Here is a 21394-nt window from a genome sequence, read left to right on the forward strand (position 1 = left end):
GAGTAGCAGCCTAAAAATAAACCTGCAAGGACACCATATGTTCTTCAGTTCCTCAACTACTCTTCCTTTTCTCTCTCTTGTACTCTACCTGCTCTAACGTCTCTACTTTTTTTTCCTCTTTGCCTTTTTTTTTTGTTGGTCTTCTGTTTTCTCATTCTTTACAGTACCCTGACTCAACAGAGGCTGCCGCACATAACAATGCCAGCTCTGCCTGCCGCGGAAACGCCTAAAATTGATCTCCTTTTACCGTCAGCTAGTAAAAACACCCAAAATGACATCTGCTTTGAATGCACAATTGAATAACAAGGATTGGACATCGATGATAAACTGTTCTGCCGAATGTCATCAGGGATCCGAGCTTTCTCCTAAGTCCATCAATCAAATGTGTTGATCGATGTCGAGCCCATCCCGACATTCCCTCCATCAACCAACCTTCACTCAGTTAACAAGTGCCCCACTAACTCTGGCCCCATTTTCTAATCTCATACCTGGAAATATAAATTCTTGGAGTATTTTTCCCTGGTGAGGTTGTGCTTTTCTAACCTCTCTGGTTCATTTTTGGGGTAAGGGTGAAGACCATAATAATGCCCTGGAATCTCTCATTTCCTGTGTGTAGGTCTAGCCTTCATGCTGTGTTGTTACATAGTTTCCCCTGATATTACCGGAGGCTGGAGGTCCTTGAAGACATACCAGGCCTTATAAGTCACCCTCGGGTGAAACTGGGTGTTTGTGTACAGTCATGGTATGCAGTGAGTGTGATGAAGTTTTTCTTTAGTGCCAAGCTATTTTTTTCCCCCCTCAAATCCAATCAGCCTCTCTATAACTTAAAGTCTAAATGGACTACATCTTATCTATTCCTGCATGAATCGCTTTGATTTTTCACAAAGAAAAACACAGCGGCCTCAGCCCACAAAGATGACCTTGTGATAGAGCGCAGATGAGCGCTGTTGCTTATTTCCCTCGCTTTTTGTTTTTTTGGGGGTTTTTTTGGTGAGCAAATGGAAAACTATCAAAAAAAACTTTTGCAAATGTGGTCACGGCACGTTGAGATCTGCTGAAGAGACAATCTAATCATCTCCATCTCCAGTTCCAGTTCTTTACTCCTTATCATGTGTTCACACTAAATCCCTCCACAAACTTCTCTCTGCCCTCCAGCACTCTGATGCTACATCCACCATTTTTTTTCTTTTTCCATGATGTCTCATGCCATCCTCTTATCCTCCCTGCATAATTTTCACATTCAGCCTCTGCTCTGCTTCGATCGTACCCTACGATGTCTTTAGTCCATTCTCTCATGCATCTATCTATCCCTGCATCTATTGATCTCTCACAGCTATTCATCCATCAGGCTCCTAAGCCAGGCAGTCAGGGAGTGTATGGCAGCTGCAGGAACTCCAGGAGCACTTCTCTCTGTTTTGGCCATGGGGTTGGTGCACAGTGAATGGGAATATTGGCTGATCACCCACCCCCTCACACTGCCTCCCTGTTGTCTCTCACTGTGCATCATTCTGGCTAAAATAACACTAGAAGCTATCATTGCGTAATCCTTAACACAATGATGTGTGAATTCTCAGAGCAGAGCAGAGCTAATAACATAACAAAGTGAGAGAAAGACATGTAAAAAGAAAAAGATTCTCCAGTATCAGTTACAGTGTGTTTCATTTCAATATGACGCCGTCCTTCTTTAACAGCTCAAAGACAAGAGGAAAGGAACCGACCACTTTAAGGTGCCAGCAGTTTTGAGATTACAGCATACAACAAACAATGTTGCTATCTACCTAAAGGATGGAATTCACAAATCATCAGCTTGAATAAATCCAGCTGACAGACTGGTGATTGTTAAGGCTTGTTAACAAGTGTTGCTTAAAGAAATCAAGCAATGTTTCTTTCAAAGTAGCACAAGAGGCTGACATGTAGTAACAAAAAAAAAAGAGGCAGGGAAGGAATGGATGAGTAAAATCCAACATAGACTTCATGAAAAAGGATCTCACCCAAGCTCTGTGTCAAACAACCTTCGCTCACTCTTTCAAGGCACGACACCCTGCACGTAAAAGGTGTAACGCGATCTGTGCAACTCTGCGCTCATCCGCAGCACTTGTTACCACACACGCAGCCCAGAAGAGGAGAGGGTTTAGGGTGAAGCAAAAGCGATAACTGACTCTGGATGAGAGTCACTCCTCAAGAGTTTAGACTTTCACAATCACGACACACAAATGGCACACAAATATATATAAATATATATATATATATATTAGGGGTGGGACTTTAACGCGTTAATTTCGATTAATTAATTATGGGGAAATTAACGCGTTAAAAATTTTAACGCATTTTAATCGCACTTTGCACCGTGGAACGTTTCTCAGTGCGCGAGTTCCCGGCATACAGATTATATCGACGCACAATGTCCAAATTAGGGGCCGCATCCTGCGAAGGACACGTCCCTCATAGCCTCGTTGTACTTGAACATGTTATTACCTCAAGTAGCGAAGCTAGCATTATGACTGTACCAGGTGAAACAGCACATAGTGGTGACTTTGAACACAATTATGTACATATGCACACTAAAAGAAAGTTTGGAGACCTCCGATTATTTCTGCAGGTAACCCCAACTATTGTTTTTTGTTGTTTTTTTGGTTTGTTGGTTACAGAATACGACACATTGGCTCTTCCAACTGTGACATGCAAGTCTTTTAGAAATGCATTAGACTAAACAAGAGCTAAAATGACATCATATATCTTAAGTGGAACATTGGAAAATCTCCATCCATCCATTCTCTTCTGCATTGGAAAATCTAACATTTTTTATTTTGGTTCCATCCAAGTAACAACTAGACCTTCTGCAAATCTTTCTGTGGCCACTTACAGTGCATCTGCTTGTTAAAAATGGCTCTCAAAAAACCCACATGATGTTATTAGTGAGCACACAGCTAATAAGTGGATGAAAGTGGAGTCTCCACAGATGGTCTGGCACAGCCTTGGTGTGTTTACTTGTATGAGGGGCCACAGCTAACATTCAATATCCATTAATGTGAAAATCATTTTCTCAAGAATTTCCCCTGTGAAAATACAGTGAACGATTGTTATGGCACTGTACTATATGGACTACAAGCTCTATGATATAAATACTGTCAGATATTTAGGCTCCACTGTGCCATTATTTTAGTGTAATCTCCATTAAAAGCAAATTGCTATAAATAATAATTTTATGCCTTTCCCCGTGTACCTTGAATTCAGTTTCTTATCTATCCTGAACTATGACAAGATATCAACCTTTTGACAATTCCACTATTCCACTTTCTTGACCACAAAAACAACAACCAATATACAAACACAAAATAACCTAATACCAATTGAGAATGAAATTGGTTGCAAAGAGGTATATGGTGCTGCACCAAAAACGTCCTTGTGACTGCTTTGGTTGCTGACAGATTGCCGCGGTTGCCCACAGATAGCATGAAAGATGTTGACTTGTCTGCAAACCCTTGCTATAGCTCCTATAGTGAAACAAGTTGATGCAAACCAGAAATGGAGATTGTCTGCCTTCAAAGTAAAAGTTGAGCCTTACTGCTGAAACCAGCACGTTTCAAAAGATGTAACTTTTATACTGAAAGCAAAAGTCTCCGTTTCCAGTTTTCGTCACACTCTTTATAGTTTCTCTACTGGCAAGTAGTTGGCAAGTGTTTGCAGACAAGTCAGCATTTTCCATACGAACTACAGATGACTGCAGAAATCTGCTAGCAACCAAAAAAATTGCAAAGAGGTTTTCAGTGCAGCACTGCATACCTTTTTGCAACCAATTTCACTTAGTGACAGAAAGTAACCTCCTTAAAACACTCACCAACCAGTTAGTAAATATCTATTTTTCCCCAGTGACCAGAGGTTGCCAGTCGGTTGGAAACCTCTCTTGGCCAGTGTAACCGGGGCTATTAATAACCATCAGACTCCTAAATTAATGATTTTAAGCTCATCAAACAAACAAACAAAAGAAATGCTGTACTTTTATAACACTTGCCTGCTTTGAAGGGATCTGCAAAGCTGCACCTATTTTTACACCACTCTCCTGTCTGAATTAAACTTTTGTGTAATCCCCTCTCAACTAACACCTGTGCTCGAGTGTGAGAAAAGGTGCGGCCAAAACAGTGCAGCCATGTGAGAGAGGAAGTGTGTATGTGATTGCTTACATAGATGCATTGCAGTGTTTTTTCTCCATGCAAACAGTGATCCCATCACCCATCATCCAAAACAACAACAATAACATCAAATGTGCAATTCTGACAAAAGTTGCCAGGATAATTTTTTTTTTGCTCTACAACTGTGTAAGGGGGGGGGGGATTAGGTATGACAGCTTACTGGACAGCGGCTCATATCTCCTGTGTCTGTGTGAGATTCTAACTTTGAAACACAATAAAAAGGAGGGAGAGGAGACTAAAAGAAAAAAAAAAAGATGAGAAAAAGAAACGAAAAGCCAAAAAAAATCATGTGCTGGTCTGAGCAAACATTACATCATTCCCAGCTGTTCCTACAAAGTGTGGGTAAGGAAAGGGATGAATGATAGATGGTTTTCAAATCCTTGAAATAGCATGCACTGGAAATATATGGAATCTAGATTAAATTGAACATCTGCACTTGTGCTTTTATTGCATTTGATTTCAGATGTGTAAAGCCATGTTGATTTTTGCATCTTTGGATTGTAAATCATGAGTCAGCCCACTGGAATGGCATGAAAAAGCTTCTGAACATGTGCATCATTTCCATCGTTACACATTAGTGAGGAAAAAAAACGCAGTCACAACCTAAGAAGCATCACTTCTTTTAGCAGTGCAAGGCCATGTTTCCCTCTTCCGTATGAGCAGGAGCACAATATCGACACAGCGGGAGTGCCAGCGCAGAAAGCTCCATTATAGAGCACAGGGTCAAAAAATATATATATACAGGTACTGCACTGGCCAATAAAATCCATGTAAGAGCAGATTATGACAACTTTCCACAGTTCTACAGAGTCGAGTCTCTCTAGTCTCCAAACATTATAACCTCTGTGTAGTTTTTCTGGTGTCTGAGGAGCTTTCGGTCTTATTGAGCTGTTAGTTAACACATTTTATCATTTTTTTTTTTTTTGCCTTTATTTGACAGCAAGGACATTGCACTTATGTGACACTTTATGCTCCATTACCATCCATCTACTGTATAAGGATGCAAAACACGGGAGTAACTGCAAATGCTTTAAAATGTTGTATACTCTTTTTATTTTCCATCTTTCTGGAAAGCTGAGCTAATAAATGGCCAGATCAAGAGTTCAGTCTTTCTGTGTTTATATGGTGAAATAAAAATTCAGCTAAGTGAAGAAATACTGCAGCCATAGTATCAATATCGCTTTTGTATCATAAGAGATTGTGTCATGATGTATTAGTCTGATCACAGCTACACTGGTTGCAACAGTACATGTTGCAATGAAACAGGACTATGTTTAATTATTAGTACTAAAGTTGTAGTGTTATGGCTTGCAGTACTATTATCTTACAGTTTTTAAGTCTTTGCCTGCCAAAAGCCACACTATGCCTCAAAGATTTGCTATCGTGCCAAGACAAGAAAAACAATCTGGCAGAGCGATACAGAGAGCCTGATATTTGCAATAGTTTTTGGCATAGGAATTGTTACATTTCAGGATTTAAAAAAAAAAAATGGTTAAAGGCAGATTTGAGCTGTATGTGTCTTCAAAACTCATCTCAGTGTAACACCAGCCATCACGCAGGAATAAGAGCAGCCCCCGCCACGTCGAGCAGTCAGAATTGAGCCAGTACACGCTTGCATTTGGCAAAAAATGCAAGCTCCAGAGAGCGTAATAGAGGTGCCTGTATTATGGGATGTATTCACATAAGTATGGGCCACAGCGGGGCTGTAGGCTGAAGGGAGGAAGTGAGCGTGTACGTTGAAGGGAGTGAATCACAGCCTTCTGTGACAGCTGCTTCTCGATGTGTGCGTGTGTGTGGGTCTTCAACTGCACATGTGTGTTAATATTTTATCACAGCAGCAGAATGACCCAGCAGCTACGTCAGCTGTTTCTTTAGGGTCATCGTCATCCCATCACTCGTGATAATAATGATGAACACTCGTTCAATCAAACAAAGTATTCCTAAAAGAAAGAAAGCCGTTCACTACATACTGTTTAAACCAAAAAATGACCCTCCGCTCCTGCTTAAAATTCTGTCTTCAACAGCGAGTTACTTACTTCAATTTCCAACAAGTGGTGTTCAGCAGCTCCCACTCATCTCCTCTCTTGCCTTTCCTCTTCAAATGTTTTCTTTACTTCTCGCTACGCTGCTCATTCAGTCTCTCCCTCTCCTTCTGTCTTACTTTTGAGCACTTGAACTTCCAATATTTGTCTAGACATACTCTGCCATTCTCTGTTATCCTCTCTTTTTGCTTGCTGTTATCTCTGCTGCCTTCCTGCTCGGAAACACATCTGTTCTTTTTTATTTCATCGGTGTCCCTCATTCTTAAGAGCATCGCCTTGGCTCTGCACTCAGTCACCACTGTTATTGTTTTGGCTCATGACTCACTAACAGTCATGACTCCTTTTGAGTTGTCTCTGTAGGGTGAGGCCACTCCTGAAATTTAATGAGGGATTCAACAAGAAGATCATGCAGTTTTACAAACTCAAAGACAAGTCTGATTTTGATTAGATTATCTTTGCTGTTATGTAATTTTGCAGACCCCCCACCACCCCCACCTCTCCTTGCTGAAGGACATACAGGGTTCAGAGGTTCACCTGGGAGTTTAGCTGACTGGCTGCCACTGATACACAAAAAACACAAGTAGAGATCTGTTGTACCTCAGTATAACGACGGACAGCAACACGGTTGCTCAAAATGCACCACACACACACAACAGAATGACATGCAGACCCCACTAAAGGCAGTCTGACAAACTACAAGGCTCTGAGGGCAAGTACTCAGCTAGGGCACGGGCTTGAGATCAGTGCAGAGTGAGAGGCAATATGATTGCTGTAGTTCAGCGAGGGAGGTATCTGCTTCCAGAAGAGAGATGACTGAGCAAGCCTCAGCAAATCAGACTTGTAAATCACACCAGAGCAGACCAGAAATGAGGAGTGAGCTCACCCAGCAAAACCCACAGCATAAAGACCTGTGGCTCAGTGAGAGAAGACATAACAAAATATCTTCTGCTTCCACAGTTATCACAGGTGTATTATAGTAAATGTTAAAATTTTAAGGCAACAAATGCATGGAGTAAATTCCATCCATCCATCCATCCATCCATCCATCCATCCATCCATTCGCTTCCGCTTATCCTGTTCAGGGTCGTGGGGGGGGCTGGAGCCTATCCCAGCTGTCATAGGGCGAGAGGCAGGGTACACCCTGAACAGGTCGCCAGCCTGTTGCAGGGCCAACACAGAGAGACGAACAACCTTTCACACTCACACTCACATTCACACCTATGGGCAATTTAGATTAGCCAATCAACCTAACCCCAGTAAGTGCATGTCTTTGGAATGTGGGAGGAAACCGGAGTACCCGGAGGAAACCCACGCAAGCACGGGGAGAACATGCAAACTCCACACAGAGAGAGGGAGAGGCCTGGGCCAAGGTGGAATCGAACCCAGGCCTTCCAGATGGTATTCTATCTGTGAGGCAACAGTGCTAACCACTGTGCCACCGTGCTGCCCCATGGAGTAAATTATTAAATCTATTTCTAATCCATAAATCTATGTCTGCAGTATGGAAATCAATTTCCCGTTTTAATGTTTTGTAATCAAGGCTGCGGGAAAGTCCATGTATTTAGCTTGAGGATCACGATATCTCTGAGTCAATCATTTTTGTCTACTTTTGGCGAAATAAAGCAGGCAAGCATAAAAAGGGCAGAACACTCGCATTTCCTTTTCATTCATGTGTAATATCACCGTGGGCTTACCTAAAATCAAAAGCAGTGGGATGGATGTCTTGACTATTTATGTGAGCTTCTGAGCATCAAACGTTGTTTAATATTAAGTGAAAATGAACACACAATCAAGGACCAAATTCAGCTTAACTGCAGTTGAACAAGAACATTAACAGTCTCATGAATCTTTGTGCTCTCTGGCATGAAACTACACAGTCCAAGAGACTGCCCCCCTTTGGGTTAAACCTCTGCATCATTAACAAGAATCCATCCGTTCACTTCTGCTTATCCTGTTTAGGGTCACGGGGTGGGGGGGTGGGTCTCTGGAGCCTCCCAGCTGACATAGGGCAAAAGGCAGGGTACAGCCTATACAGGTCACCAACCTGTTGGAGAGTCTTAGGACTGTGGGAGGAAACCCACGCACCATGCATACATGGGGAGAACATGCAAACTCCACACAGAAAGAAATGCCCGGGCCAAGGTGGAATTGAACCCAACCCTTCCAGGTGTCGTTCTAGCTGTGAGGCAGCAGTGCTAACCACACACCACCATGCTGCCCATTAACAAAAACATTACTTTAAATTACTAAGATACTTTTACATTTTTACGGATATTTTGTGTGTAAATTAAACTCATTTGAACCTTTTTGCATGTCATGGCACATCGTGCCACACCAGCTCTCAGTCACTGTAGAAAACCAATTATCAGCAGTGGTTTATTAAAAAGGTCACCAGTTGGGCTTCTGGTCCAGACTATTCTTGGTTGAGGGGCTTTTGGGACTATTTTGTTATAAATACCTAATTAAAAAAAACAAAACACTGCTTTATCACTGATGTCTCTTTTGTTGGGTTTTTGCAACAAACTCCATCAAAACAAGCCACAAGGGTCAACAGTGTAAATGCCACCCTTACCATCATGGTTGGGGTTGCCCAGCGTCCACGGCTCATCTGAGTCAAAGTGTGTGTCGCCTCCTATTCCCGGCCCTGGAAAGTAGGCATGGGCCAGAAAGCCCCCCTCACCATCGAAAGGTGAGCTGTCACCATGGAAACCTGAAGCAAAGATGATGGTGATGTCCACGTCTTTCTTGCTCCTCTCCAGCTCGCTGTAGGGCACAGCCTCAAAGCGCAGCGGTGTCACGTTCTGCCACACGTCAAAAGCTCGCCGAATGGCATCATGGGTCTCCTCAGCACCCACTTTAGGTGTCACGTTCTTTATGCTGCAACGACATGAGACAAAAAAGTTAGACTGGAACAGGAGCCTTTGTAAACATTTCACACGACCACATAATTTTCTTTTATCATCATGCCCCAGTAAGCCTCAAATCTGGATTTCTTTCAGCTGTCGGGAAGAGCAAATCCATTGTAAATTGGTCTGATAAGACTCTTAGGAGGTCACAGCGCTGAGTAAAATAAACACACCCAAGAGTGGCTTATTGTGCTGGATGACCACTCAGAGGAAAAAATTAAAGAATAAAATCAAATCAGTGGAGAAAATAAAGTCCCGTGAAGCCTGAGACATGGTGAGATAGAAACCAACAGTCAGTTTCAGGCACAAGGGCTGAAAAAGGAGAACATCACTTCACGTCAATCTATGTGATCTCACTACACCAAACAAAAAAACCCAACTATCACTGTTTTCCCTGCATGCTGCCATTTCACGCTCATCCTGCTCGCCAACGGAGAGTTAAATGGAGCGATTTGTGAGCGAAAACAGCTGAGTCCTCCCCTGCCGGCTTTGAGTCGGTGCAGGTGTGGAGAGGATGGGACAATTTCCTGCCTCTGGAATTTATTTTCTAATTAAGGATTATCAACAGTCCACTGCCTGCTGAGAGCCACAGTCTGGTTTGGGCAATCAGGAAAAACCTCTCTCCACTTTATTCGCTCTGACAATATCTCAGTGTCACGCTCTATTAAAATTTGGTTTGTCTCCGGGGACAGACAGATAGGTGTAGCTTACATCAGTCAACTTAGACACTTGTAAACACACGGCACTCTGTGTGTTATTCTGCTGCTGGTACTACAGTGTCTGATTTGGGAGGAAAGATGGTTCACTGATGTTTAATTTCACAAGTGGAGTGTGTAAATAAAGTGTGCGTCAAAACAGCGCTGTGTCAGTTTCTTTGGGTTTTTTTTTTTCTTCTTCTTGTTCAACTGTTTCAAGTTTATTCAAGACTTCCCTGTTATCTCCTCCCATCCACCCTATCTCCTTTGTGTACCCTCCGTCACCTTGTCGCCTTTGTTCCCTTTTTCATTTTAGTTCTTCACAGTTTCTGTGTTTGGCTGTCAGGCTGTCATTTTCCATAATAGGAATAAATATTATCAGAATGCTTTTGTCTGTGGCTGCAAGGCACATTTACATACACTGCAAATTTATCCTGCATGTAAGCCCGGATTCATTATTAAATCAAACTCGGTGAAAAGGGAAGCACAAAGGCTGGTCGTGAATTATAAATACTGCTATTGAACAGACTGCTATCTTCCTTTAAATTGCTCTTATACAAAATCACAATCTTCTTTTCTTTCTCTATCGGCTATTTCAAGCCCACTACCACTCCATCAGACATGTTTGCCTTAATTACGCTCAAAAGTTTCGTAAAACTCTCGCTTTCTGCTAATGATTTCCAAACCGAGCCCAGCAGAAACACACACACACACACACACACACACACACACACACACACAGTATTTTCACAAAGTAATGGGACACATGTCATTGTAAAAGACAGGTATACATAAACAAACCATCAGGAATGTAAAGAAGCAGGGCTGCCGTCTGTATATGATATTCATATGATATGTTAGCATACTACATATTTAGCCGAAATTTAAAGCTCCACTGACAGGCCTGACATGACATGTTGGCAAACAGCAGCTCATTTATGCAGTGAGTCGAGACACAGAGGCATTAGAGGTTAGAGTTGTGTTTTTGTCCACCTCAAAGCCAACATTCAGCCTCCTTTCAGCTCTCCAGTAGCTCCTTAAACAGTGTCTGATGTCTCTTTAACTGGTAAATGCTCCATTCTGTTCACAACAACTGTCATGCCTCACACTGCATTGGGAGTTACGCTATTTCACACTCTTGAGTACAGCTACATGAAAAACTCCAGAAGATGCAATCATAATGTCTCTATGGTCACCATCTTGGCTATATAGCAGAGGCACTTTCATGAGCCACCCTTCATTTCATTATATTGTGCTAGAAAATAGGAAATAAGTTCAAACATACATAGAAATACTGTATAAGGTATTTGGTATGACCACCTCTCTCTATATAAGGAAACATGTTTACTTCCAGGTGAAGTGAAGAAAGTGATAAATAACAATGTTGCAAGAGAGGCAAGAAAGCAGGCCAGAGTCCGGCTTTTTTTAAACAATTGTGCACAAAAAAGGAAGCCAAAAAAGGCGCAGCTTTCCACAGAGTTACAATGGTTTAAATAAAAAAATAAAAACACTCGCTGTGGCTCAAGTGAAAAAAAAAGCTTGGGCATCTTAGTCGATATTAAAACGACTAACGGACAACAAGAAAAAGAATAAAACACGTGGAGGACAAGCAGTACGTGATCTGTCAGCCTCCAATAAAAAACTCACTGCAATGAAAAAAGAAAACACTAAATTGCCGACTCTCCGGTGCTAAGAAATTAGACCGTATATGAGAAGTCGCTGCTAATGAAAGAGAAGATCATTTAAGACAAGATAAATTGAGACAAGGAATCATGGAATAACTTTAAATTAAAAAGCTAAGGTCTACATCTTTCCATTAGTATTTTGTTTTCTTTACATGCAATTTAATGGCCACCAGGCAATAATAATAATAATAATAATTAGTAGTAGTAGTAATAGAAGTAATCATTTAAAAGGATTTGTGTTTAAATTCCTTAGGATAGCCAGGCCGTCATCATTTATTTTTATACATAGTCTATCGTGTAATGTGACGTGACCCACGACACACCACACGGCACAAGTGGAAAGAACTTCATCTGCATCCGGCTACAGCAACAATATAATTCAATGGAATTTTGTTTAAGATAAACTGGAACTGAGAACATTTTACACAAACCATAATGTTCTGGAATTAGAGAAGGATACAGACCCAGAGAATAATTTCTTCTCCAACATCAGTGACAAATGCTGCTACTCCACTGATGAACAGTTTAATCACACCATTAAAATAAATAAGAAACTAGCAAATAAAATAAAATAAGCAGAACTGCAGACTTTGAACTGGATGAAGTTAGCTGTGTAAATTGAAGAATCTGGAGTGAATGGGGGGGGGGGGGTAGCTGTGTGTGACAGCTGTGACTGATAACTTACTAGAATGTATAACAATTGAAATTTGTGAGGAAAAAATGAAAAATGTAATGATCAGCTGTGCCTAGAGAGCACTCAAGCATTCAGGTATTTAAGGACTGGATAGAAGAAATGTTCTCAAAAACAATCAAAAGGTTATTTTTATCTGATTTTAACACTGACCTGCTAAAGCCAAATAAGCACAACATGACCAACAAATTTCTTAACACAACGTACAGTTTTTTTATGTCCTAAAATCACCAGGCCAAGCAAAATTAAACCTCACTGTGCCACCTTAATTGACAATATTTTCACTAATGACATGGACAACAACACTGTGAGCGGAATATTAATCAATGAAGTGACCACCTACCAGTTTTTGTGGTTTATGACACTAATTACAAGAGAAATCAGGCAGAGGAACAACTAAGATACAGACATGTAAGGACAGAAGAAACCATGAATACATTTAAGACCCATTAATTCAGAATTGGGATAATGTATACAAGGAAATTGATATTGACAATGCATATGGCACATTTTTAAGACTATTCATGGCACTGTATGATAAAAATTGTCCAATAACACAAGACAGCAGGAAGCAAAAATATTCAGATTGGCCATGGATCACAGAGAGTTTACAAAATGCAAGAAAAAAGAAAAATACACTGTACAGGGAATTCATAAAACGAAGAACAAAAGAGGCAGAAATGTCTTGGCGAGTTACTGGGGTTATAAATCCAAACAGATTGTAACAAATTGTAAGGAAGGATTTATGATGGGACAGGCATAAACGGAAAGAAAAATGATGATTAGTTACTAAATAGTGGAAAGACGGTGGGATTAAATAAGCTTATATTTCTTCCTACACCTTTTTGAACATGTTATTATTCATTATCATGATTATTATGATTATTTTCTTATTTTTTGTTTTGTTTGTGTTTTTTTTTGCTGTTGTTATTTTAATAAATGAACTTGATCTGAAATTGTGTGCATGTTGAACTATTCCACAATTAGTGTAAGTAATAAATGCAGGCATCTTAACATGGGAGCTGACAAAGCCTTAAATTACAGAAACAATCCTGAACATCATCTAGAAGTGGCATTACTGGGATGGTTGGCTGTTGAGTAAGCAAACTACTCCCACCTAATTGTAAAGAGGCATCACGAATAGCCATTTTGTCTTTGAAAGGGCTTATGTAGACCAGATTGAAGTACAAACATGATAAGACAAAGAAACAGTCCCTCCTTCAACTCAATATCAGCTGACCCAGAGAGAGTCACAAAGGTACAAACGTCTTCCCAGGGATAAAAAAATATAAATTAAACATTGTAGCACCACCAGTATTCTTTGCGAATACATTCCCTTCTCCTGGTCTGTTTGGAAGGCCTTTATCAACAACTGAGGTCACCTGAGGAATAAAAAGATGGTTTTCATTTGAGTCTGTGACCCAACCCTCTGTATGTGTGTCCTAGTTTAAGGACAAGCTAGATAAAGAGGGTAACACATGCAGGGCGAAGCTGCAAAACAACAAATGGAAATAATCCCCGTCTGCTCTGAGGCCACACCAGATATTAAACTCCATACTGCGAGGTGATAATGATTCCTAATGCAACTCATGTGCTGTAATAGTACCTGCACGCAGGGAGAACAGTAGGGATGCCAAAGCTAATTAGTGCCTCCCCACAGAAAGTACTGTATGTGGCTACATGGAGACCAGCGGGCACCTGGGGCTTACATGCATTTGTTATACTTTCCAAATGTCAGCGCTATTTCTTCAAAACTATTTTAAATGCTTAAAGCATGTGAGAGAAAAGCAGCGGTTTGTCAGGGAGAAATAATGACATCATTTTTTTTTGGTTTGTTTTCTACAGTTCAACTTACTCACCAAGAAAGAAAAAGACCTGATATCCCTAAAAGTCAACTTTGATATCTAACTGAAAGGGCATCAACAAGCAGTAAAAATGATGCTGTTGCTGAGCTAAAGTGATTGTTTTGCTGTAGCACCTGTCCCTTTGGTAGAAGGCACTTGGGGTCCAATGGGGTCCAATGACTATGAGCAACCATTCAATTCCTGATCTGGGAGTGAATGGTTTACTTTCAGTTTTAAGTTTGATGTTCTGAGGAAATCAGGCAGCGCTCGCCCTCTGCTCAGTACCATCCCTACAGTGGAGCATGGCAGTGGCACAATCATGTTATGTGGTGTGTGTTTTAAGATTCATTAAGATATCCTTAATGAAAAACTGAGCACTCGTGACCTTTGACTAAGCTGAAGGTTCTCCTTCCAACAAGGTAATGACCCTCAACACACAGTCGAGACAGCGCTAAACAGGCTTAGTGACTGGGGATGTTCTTGTTGGTAAATCTAATTTTATCACTGTTAATTTCTTACATTAACACTGACAGCACATACACAGCCTTCTTTCACTGCAGGTTAATATCCACATGCTTATTGATCTGTAGTTATATGCCAATTATTCTAAAACTGTCTATATATAACTAAATCAAAATATTGCCAAACAATACTGGTTTGACAAGCATCTGTCTTAATTTCACATTCACTGTTTACAACTTCCAGGCATTAGCACAGTAAGATGGTAGATGGGGGACTGCGTAACATCTTAGATCCAACAGCTAACAGAATTAAACATAAATAAGACCAATTAGCTAAACCAATTATCCCAATTAGGGACAATGTGTGTCCTTGAACAGCCAAGCCAGAGCTCTGGCTTAAACCCTATCAATAAGGAAGGACCTGCAAATAGCTCCAACCTGACAAAGCTGTGAAAGGCCTGCAGAGAAGAACGGCAGAAAATCCCCTAAGATTCAAGGTTAGAACATAATTTGCATTTTCTAAGTGGGGATATGTATATTCTAGCACTAGACAGATAGATAGATAAAACTGCCGGTTTAAGTCTAATGGCTAACTTCAATTTGAATTTTAAAGATTTGCAACTGTTGAGCTCTGTGAGGTCCATCAATCTCAAAAGTGGTTCAGGATCCTTAATATTTTCTGCACATACAGTGATTTTGATAATCTGGTTAAATTGTTGGCTTGTGACCAATGTAGCTACAGTGACTGGCTCACTGTAGCAGCATCCTTTCGCAGTGAATGCGAAAGGATGCTGCTCCTTATTACACAATGAATGATTTGCTTGCAGCCAACACAGCATATCTTAAATTACTGGTAAGATTTTGATACTTGAACCAGATTTAAAATATGGTGGCCTGCTGTAACAATATATACAGAACATTTAAGCAGATTATAAGAATCTTTAGATGATTGTGCTGCACTCTCCAACTACCTCCATTGCACCAATCTGAAATAAAAGGAGCAGCTGCAGGCACATCTGACATCTGGCCAGGCACACATCTACAGACACACACACACACACACACACATATATAAATATATATCCACACACAAGCACACACACTCAAAATGCTCCCATCCAATTACATAACCCTAATCTGTCAGAGAGCACCCTCTGCCTTCCACCAGGGTTTCCTCCTCTCTGTTCCTCCCTTCTCAGCTTATGTTTTTCTCTCTCTGCTTCTTCTCTCCTCTTTTGTTTCCTCTCTCCTCGTTGCCACCCTTCTTCTCCTCCTCCACTCTGCATTGAACCCCCCCCCCCCCCCCCCCCCCATTTGCTTGGTTTCAAATCGGTGTCACTGCAGATGAACCACACACTCATGAAACTAATAACTCAATCTCAGAGTGCTTCTTTTTTCTTTCCTTTTTTTTAAAAAAAGGGTTACTGAAGGTTACTGAGCCATAGGTTATATTTAGCAGGAAATACAGCATATACAAAAATAAAAAAAGAAAGAAAGAAAAAACAAGCATACTACTTGAGGATTATCCATGAAACACTGAGCTGGGGGCAAGCAACAGTCTAACACACATGAAATATTACTGAATCTGGGCTACTCACTACAACTCAACAGAGAAATATTATATAACCACAGAAAGCTGTCCTATACATTATTACTCATGTAGCTGGATGCCAGAAAATGTGCTGGTGAATTATGGAATCAGTGAAGTCACCGGTGCGCGTACACTCTTTTCCCATTTGTGCTGCATGTCCTGTCAGCAGTAAGGCTGCTCCTCCAGTGAAGTGCGAGGTTTGAAGGACGTGGCCTGTGATGTGGGTTAATGTGATGTTTAAGGCTCTGAGTGATGTGGAACTTTAGTTGACCTTTGATTTTGTAGCTTTGTGTCCATTATGTGAGTTCAAATATCATGCTCTGGGGTAATGTTTAAAGCTTACAGACAGAGATTTTATTTATTTATTTATTTATTTTTTTTTAGGGGGGAGGGGTCAAAAGCTCATGCCTGCTTTGTTGACAGGGGGTGTCTTTAAAAGTCGGGGGGGGGGGGGGTTCTGTGGATGTTGTGGTGCTAGGCAGCTGTATTATGATGAAGAAAAGTCTCAGTACATTAATTCTGAATCCACGCACCTGTACGTGATATGTTTGTGTTGCCACTTCTGTCCCGTGAGGGCGTACCGCCGTTTCCTGACACTGAATCTGGACACACCCCCTATTTGGTCAGGAACCCCACATCGAGGTTTCTTCATCCATCTGCAGAGAGAGAGGTGAGGAGGACATGGGTTATGTCAACAGTGATGTCACTGACCCTACACGATGAACAGAAGCCAACTCTGAAACAGTGTCACACGCAACAGATATGCAAAATGGTTCAACATGAAGCCCTTTGCACATTTACATGTAAAAGAAATTCAAAGATAACAAAATGTTGGTAAAAGAAAACATGTACTTCATCAAATCTCCCACACAGTGCAAACATGTATTTAAATGTACAAAAGAAGTGCCTCACCTTATCGTGTTATCCCTACATTAACCAAGAGAAGCAGAAGGGAAAAAACAGACACACTGTTAGCTTATCACATTTCACTCTGTTTCAGCCCAGCGGTTGGACATTCACATCGCTGGCCACCACATTGCCACATTACAGTTCAGTGGCCACTGTGAGCTCGTTTGCAATGTGTAGCTGGGATGGTATTTCACCATTGGTGCGGACAAATGTCAGTGAGCACTGTTTTAATGATCTGCAGGTATAAGGCACTGAGGTTAAACTTGGGTAAAGCCTGGGCTACATTTGGTTTAAAAACATGGATGATCTGTACCCTCGTGCCGCTACCGCTCTCAATGCGATGCATAATTTAAAAACATTTCTTTAAAGATTTATGGAAGCCTCAGGTGGGTTTTCACTCGACTACACTCCTGTGTGCAGGCAACGTACAATATAACAATGAGTCTTTCTTTTTTCTTTTTTTTTTATCTAAACCAACATGTCCCGCTTGATTGCTTGTAGCTGCTGGGCTGAGGTTTGATGAGGACAAACCAAACACTGTCCCAGCTCTTCTGTCTCTTCCACTGTCTATTACTAAGGCATTTTGCAGGCTTTGATCTGACATCGGAGGTGTACTCTCCCAAAAAGTTGCTTTGATCAAATTAAAAAGCCCCACTTAGTCTATGTTAGGGTAACTTTGCGTCTGGCAAAATAACTCGGTTCACCTTCAAAATGCAACACAGGCGCTAAATGAAACACAAATAGTTTATACCTCCAGTTCTGAAAATGCCTAGTTTACTCAAACTGTGATTCTTAAAAAAAATACTCTAAGGGCAACATAGTTTGTGATATTTTCCCTCCTCAAATTAGGAAAACATCTACCTCTGCCCGAGGCCCTAAGTGAAGTTAGATTTAGTCGGGGACTGTCAAATCATAAAAATCAATCTGTTTTGAAGCAACAACCAAAAGTATCATAGAATCGTATCGCATTTTTGGCTGATGTTGAGGCACTTTCTTAATTAACCACACAGATGTAACAGTAATATTTTATTAGCCACCTGAGGAATTCAACATCTCCACAGTAATCACTTGGATGTAGGCTAATACAAGAAATGACCAAAACAAACACAGCAGCTTTTCTGTAGCTGTAATTTTACACTCAGGCCCTTCCTGTTCTCCTCCCACCCATGTTTTCTTATTTTCTGAATAAACCCATCGTGAACCCTTACACATAGCTGTGGTATCTTTAAGAGTATTTTTAAAAGTGTGTGACTCACTCTATAGTGTTGCTGTCCAGCGTCCCTGTGACATTTAGGCCGTAGCGGCGCTGCATGGCAGCGATAGCAGACTGCATGACTCGGGCAGAACGCAGCACTGACATTCTGGGGTCTGCAGGAGGGAGGTAGCCATACCTCTGGAGCCATGCCTACAAACAAGGAAACAAGGAGGAAAAGGTTAGACATCATTGTAAAGTCCAGGGACTAATATGCACAGACTTGATGTTGGTGGCTTTTTTGACAGGAGCTAAGCAGAAGCTCAAAATCATAAACAGGCATTTGAAGTCAGGAGGCAGCTTTGCCTAGCATAAAGTTTGAAAACGAGGGGAAATATCCAACTTGGCTCTTCCAACAGCTATAAAGCTCATTAACCGCCCCCGCTGTTGCAAGACACTTCACTCGCACCTTGTCCAGCTGAGCAGTGCAGAGTCACTAGTGCTGAAGTGCGTGTCCTAAGTTTCTACTAGTAAACTTTTAGTGTAGTTTTCTTTTCTTTTCTTTTCTTTTCTTTTCTTTTTTTTTGGGGGGGGGGGGGGTGTATGAGAAGCATTTTAAACTGAAAGCCCACTCCATACCACCTAGAACAACATTTAAATGCCATCAAGGTAAAACTCTGCATTAAGCTACACAGAGCAAAGATCAGCTAGTAACAGGTCCAAGGATCTATCCGAAAAGGCATTTGTAAAAGGGCATAAGTAGAGAGAAAGAAATCTCTATACCAGTCTATAGAGCAGAATGTCATCCGTTATCATGTCATTTTACTTGTCTGGAAAGGGCTTTGGTGTAATAAAGCTTTGAGTGTCCCTATAAAATCCTGCCAGAGGGAATCACAGCTCAGATCTTTGGACCAAGCAGGAGAAGGGGGATCGGCTGGGCTTTCACACAGAAGAGGCTTTAGGGATTTGGATAGTCCCAGCCTCTCTGTATACGCTCAGTCTTCATCATAAAAATGGCAAAGAGATTTGCCAACTGCTGCATATCGTAACACAAAGCCAACAATAAAACGGGAGCTAAATTGTTTTGCTTGAAGAGTAGAGAAAGTGAAACAACACAACACTGGCCTGGAATCTCAAATACCCAGTGAACTCAGAACTGCCGGGCTGTGTATTTGCCTCAGACCTTCTTATTTCTCTTTCAGCAACACTGTGCTGTGAAACCTGAGCGCCTTTCTCGTGCACAGTGTTTTCAAGCTGCTTCAGTCATCATGGAGGCCTGCTGCTCGGGATAGCATACACACTGAGAATGAAATTTACTAAACAGGGAGGGAAGCCTGGAGTGCGAGCGGGAGGAGAATGCAATAAAAGGCAAGAAATGCAAGTCTATAGCTTCGGTTACAGTGACTGAACTTCACATCCAAGCAGCAACAATGAGCTCTTTTGAAACTTATTTTATAGGCTGTTTGTAGCGGTGATACAAACAAGATAAAATACATGGCTCTCGAGAAGATGACTATCTTTGTTGTTCTTGGTTCTGCAGAGAAGTCAAACTTAGCTTGACAATGTCACTCATCTAACATGCAAATGAGGGCAATAAATAAAAAACATCTACACGCACAAGAAGGATGCCCAGGTGCCACCACACCAACCCGCAGTGTTCAGGCACACAGTGGGTAGGTGTGGCAGCAAGTGGTAAAACAATGACTGCACAAAGCAGATGCTAGCTGAGAATGTGAGTGGCCTCATAAATAGTGCATGCAAACAAGCGTAGGCAACACAAATGAAAATACGGGGGGGTGGGGTCCCTACTGGTAATTGAGCAAACATCTAATGAGCAGGAAGAACGTGCAAGCTGAATGCATTTTTCCAAGAACTGCATCATGCTTATCCATTAAGTGAAGCTGCAACTGGAAGGTGATTAGCCTAGCTTGGATTAAGACCCAGATATTGTCTGTGCTTGTCCAAACTGCAGGGGTGGGCAGTTAATTTTCTCAACAAGCCACATGAGAAACTGGGCCTGTTGTGGATGAGCAGCACCTAGAAGCTCATAAAGAGACCAAATTACCATTGACCACAAGTGAACTCAGCTTGTTGGTGTGGCCCTCCACAACAGTCCCAGTTTCTCATGTGGGCCCTTGGGAAAATTAATTGCCCACACCAGTCCAAATCAGGGAGGCTAAAGGGTGGGGGCCATTGGTGGTGCTGACCCCTCCCTGAAATTTACCTGGGCCCCCCGCCCATCATTCCACTTCCTAACTCATTTGCTTAGCGAACTGTAAAAACAAAAAAGGATGCAAGAGACACTTTTACAAATCAAACCAAACATGCTAACTGTAACCAGACCATATTTTATTAGCTCTATCTTACAGCAACTGCTATATTGTTACCAGGCAGCTACATCTCCTAATGCATGTTTATGGAGACAGGAGGCCTGTTACACATTAAAATCATTATAACGCACTGAATTATCAACCACTTTTCAGCTGATTTTGTTTGCTTTTTATTTCTGATGAAATTTTTTGAGATGCAGTCTTCATGCTAAGCTAAGCTAAACAAACCACTGCCAGCTGTAGACTTACTATATATGGCACTATTGAACTCCTCTAACTCAACAAAGAGGATTAACTTATTTCATAAAACAGTGAACTAAAAAATAGCTTTCCTTTTTTTTTTTTTTCCTACTTTGTTATTCTGAATTCCAGAGTTTCATCATTTAATAATTTATCAGAATGGAAAACTGGGCAAGAAACTGGAAATAATACTGATTAAAATATGTGGAAGTGATGTTCTTATTTGTTAAACTTACTTCATAAATTCTTAATTACACTTTAGATAATAATATAATCTTTCAGTTGGTTCACAGCTGGTCCGCAAACCTAACCAAATTCAAAAAAGTGTGTCTAAACTTTCTACTTTCTCTGCACTGAACCGCAAATTGTTCATGAAAGGAAAATATTAACAGAGTAAATGAGGAATCCAGTTACTAATATATCTCTGTATTACATTACTATATAAATAACAGTAAAAATCCTGAGTTAAAATGGTTTTTCATTAAAGTATAAACTCTGAACTAAGCCAGACTCTCTCTCTGTAGTTTGTCTGTGTTGTGACTGGCACACTGACAAATCCCCGACTCTCTGCCTACTGAGACCTTCAGGTAAGGCACATGAACAGAATCAAACTCTACT

General features: G+C 41.1%; 1 protein-coding gene across 3 annotated transcripts in view; it reads right to left on the minus strand.

Moving 5' to 3' along the window:
* Positions 1-21394, minus strand: part of mmp16a (matrix metallopeptidase 16a (membrane-inserted)) — a 74924-nt gene that overhangs the window by 37926 nt on the left and 15604 nt on the right. For 2 of the 3 annotated variants that reach the window (XM_030756629.1, XM_030756627.1), the window contains exons 2-5: positions 18271-18419; positions 17018-17032; positions 16639-16761; positions 8805-9109 (exon numbers count right to left, since the gene is read on the minus strand). In XM_030756629.1, the coding sequence (XP_030612489.1) occupies positions 8805-9109; positions 16639-16761; positions 17018-17032; positions 18271-18419 (592 nt within the window). The remainder of the gene's footprint in view (positions 1-8804; positions 9110-16638; positions 16762-17017; positions 17033-18270; positions 18420-21394) is intronic. The other variant, XM_030756628.1, reaches the window with a different exon arrangement.

The sequence above is a fragment of the Archocentrus centrarchus genome, chromosome 20 (assembly GCF_007364275.1).
Source record: "Archocentrus centrarchus isolate MPI-CPG fArcCen1 chromosome 20, fArcCen1, whole genome shotgun sequence".
Taxonomy (NCBI): Eukaryota; Metazoa; Chordata; class Actinopteri; order Cichliformes; family Cichlidae; genus Archocentrus; species Archocentrus centrarchus.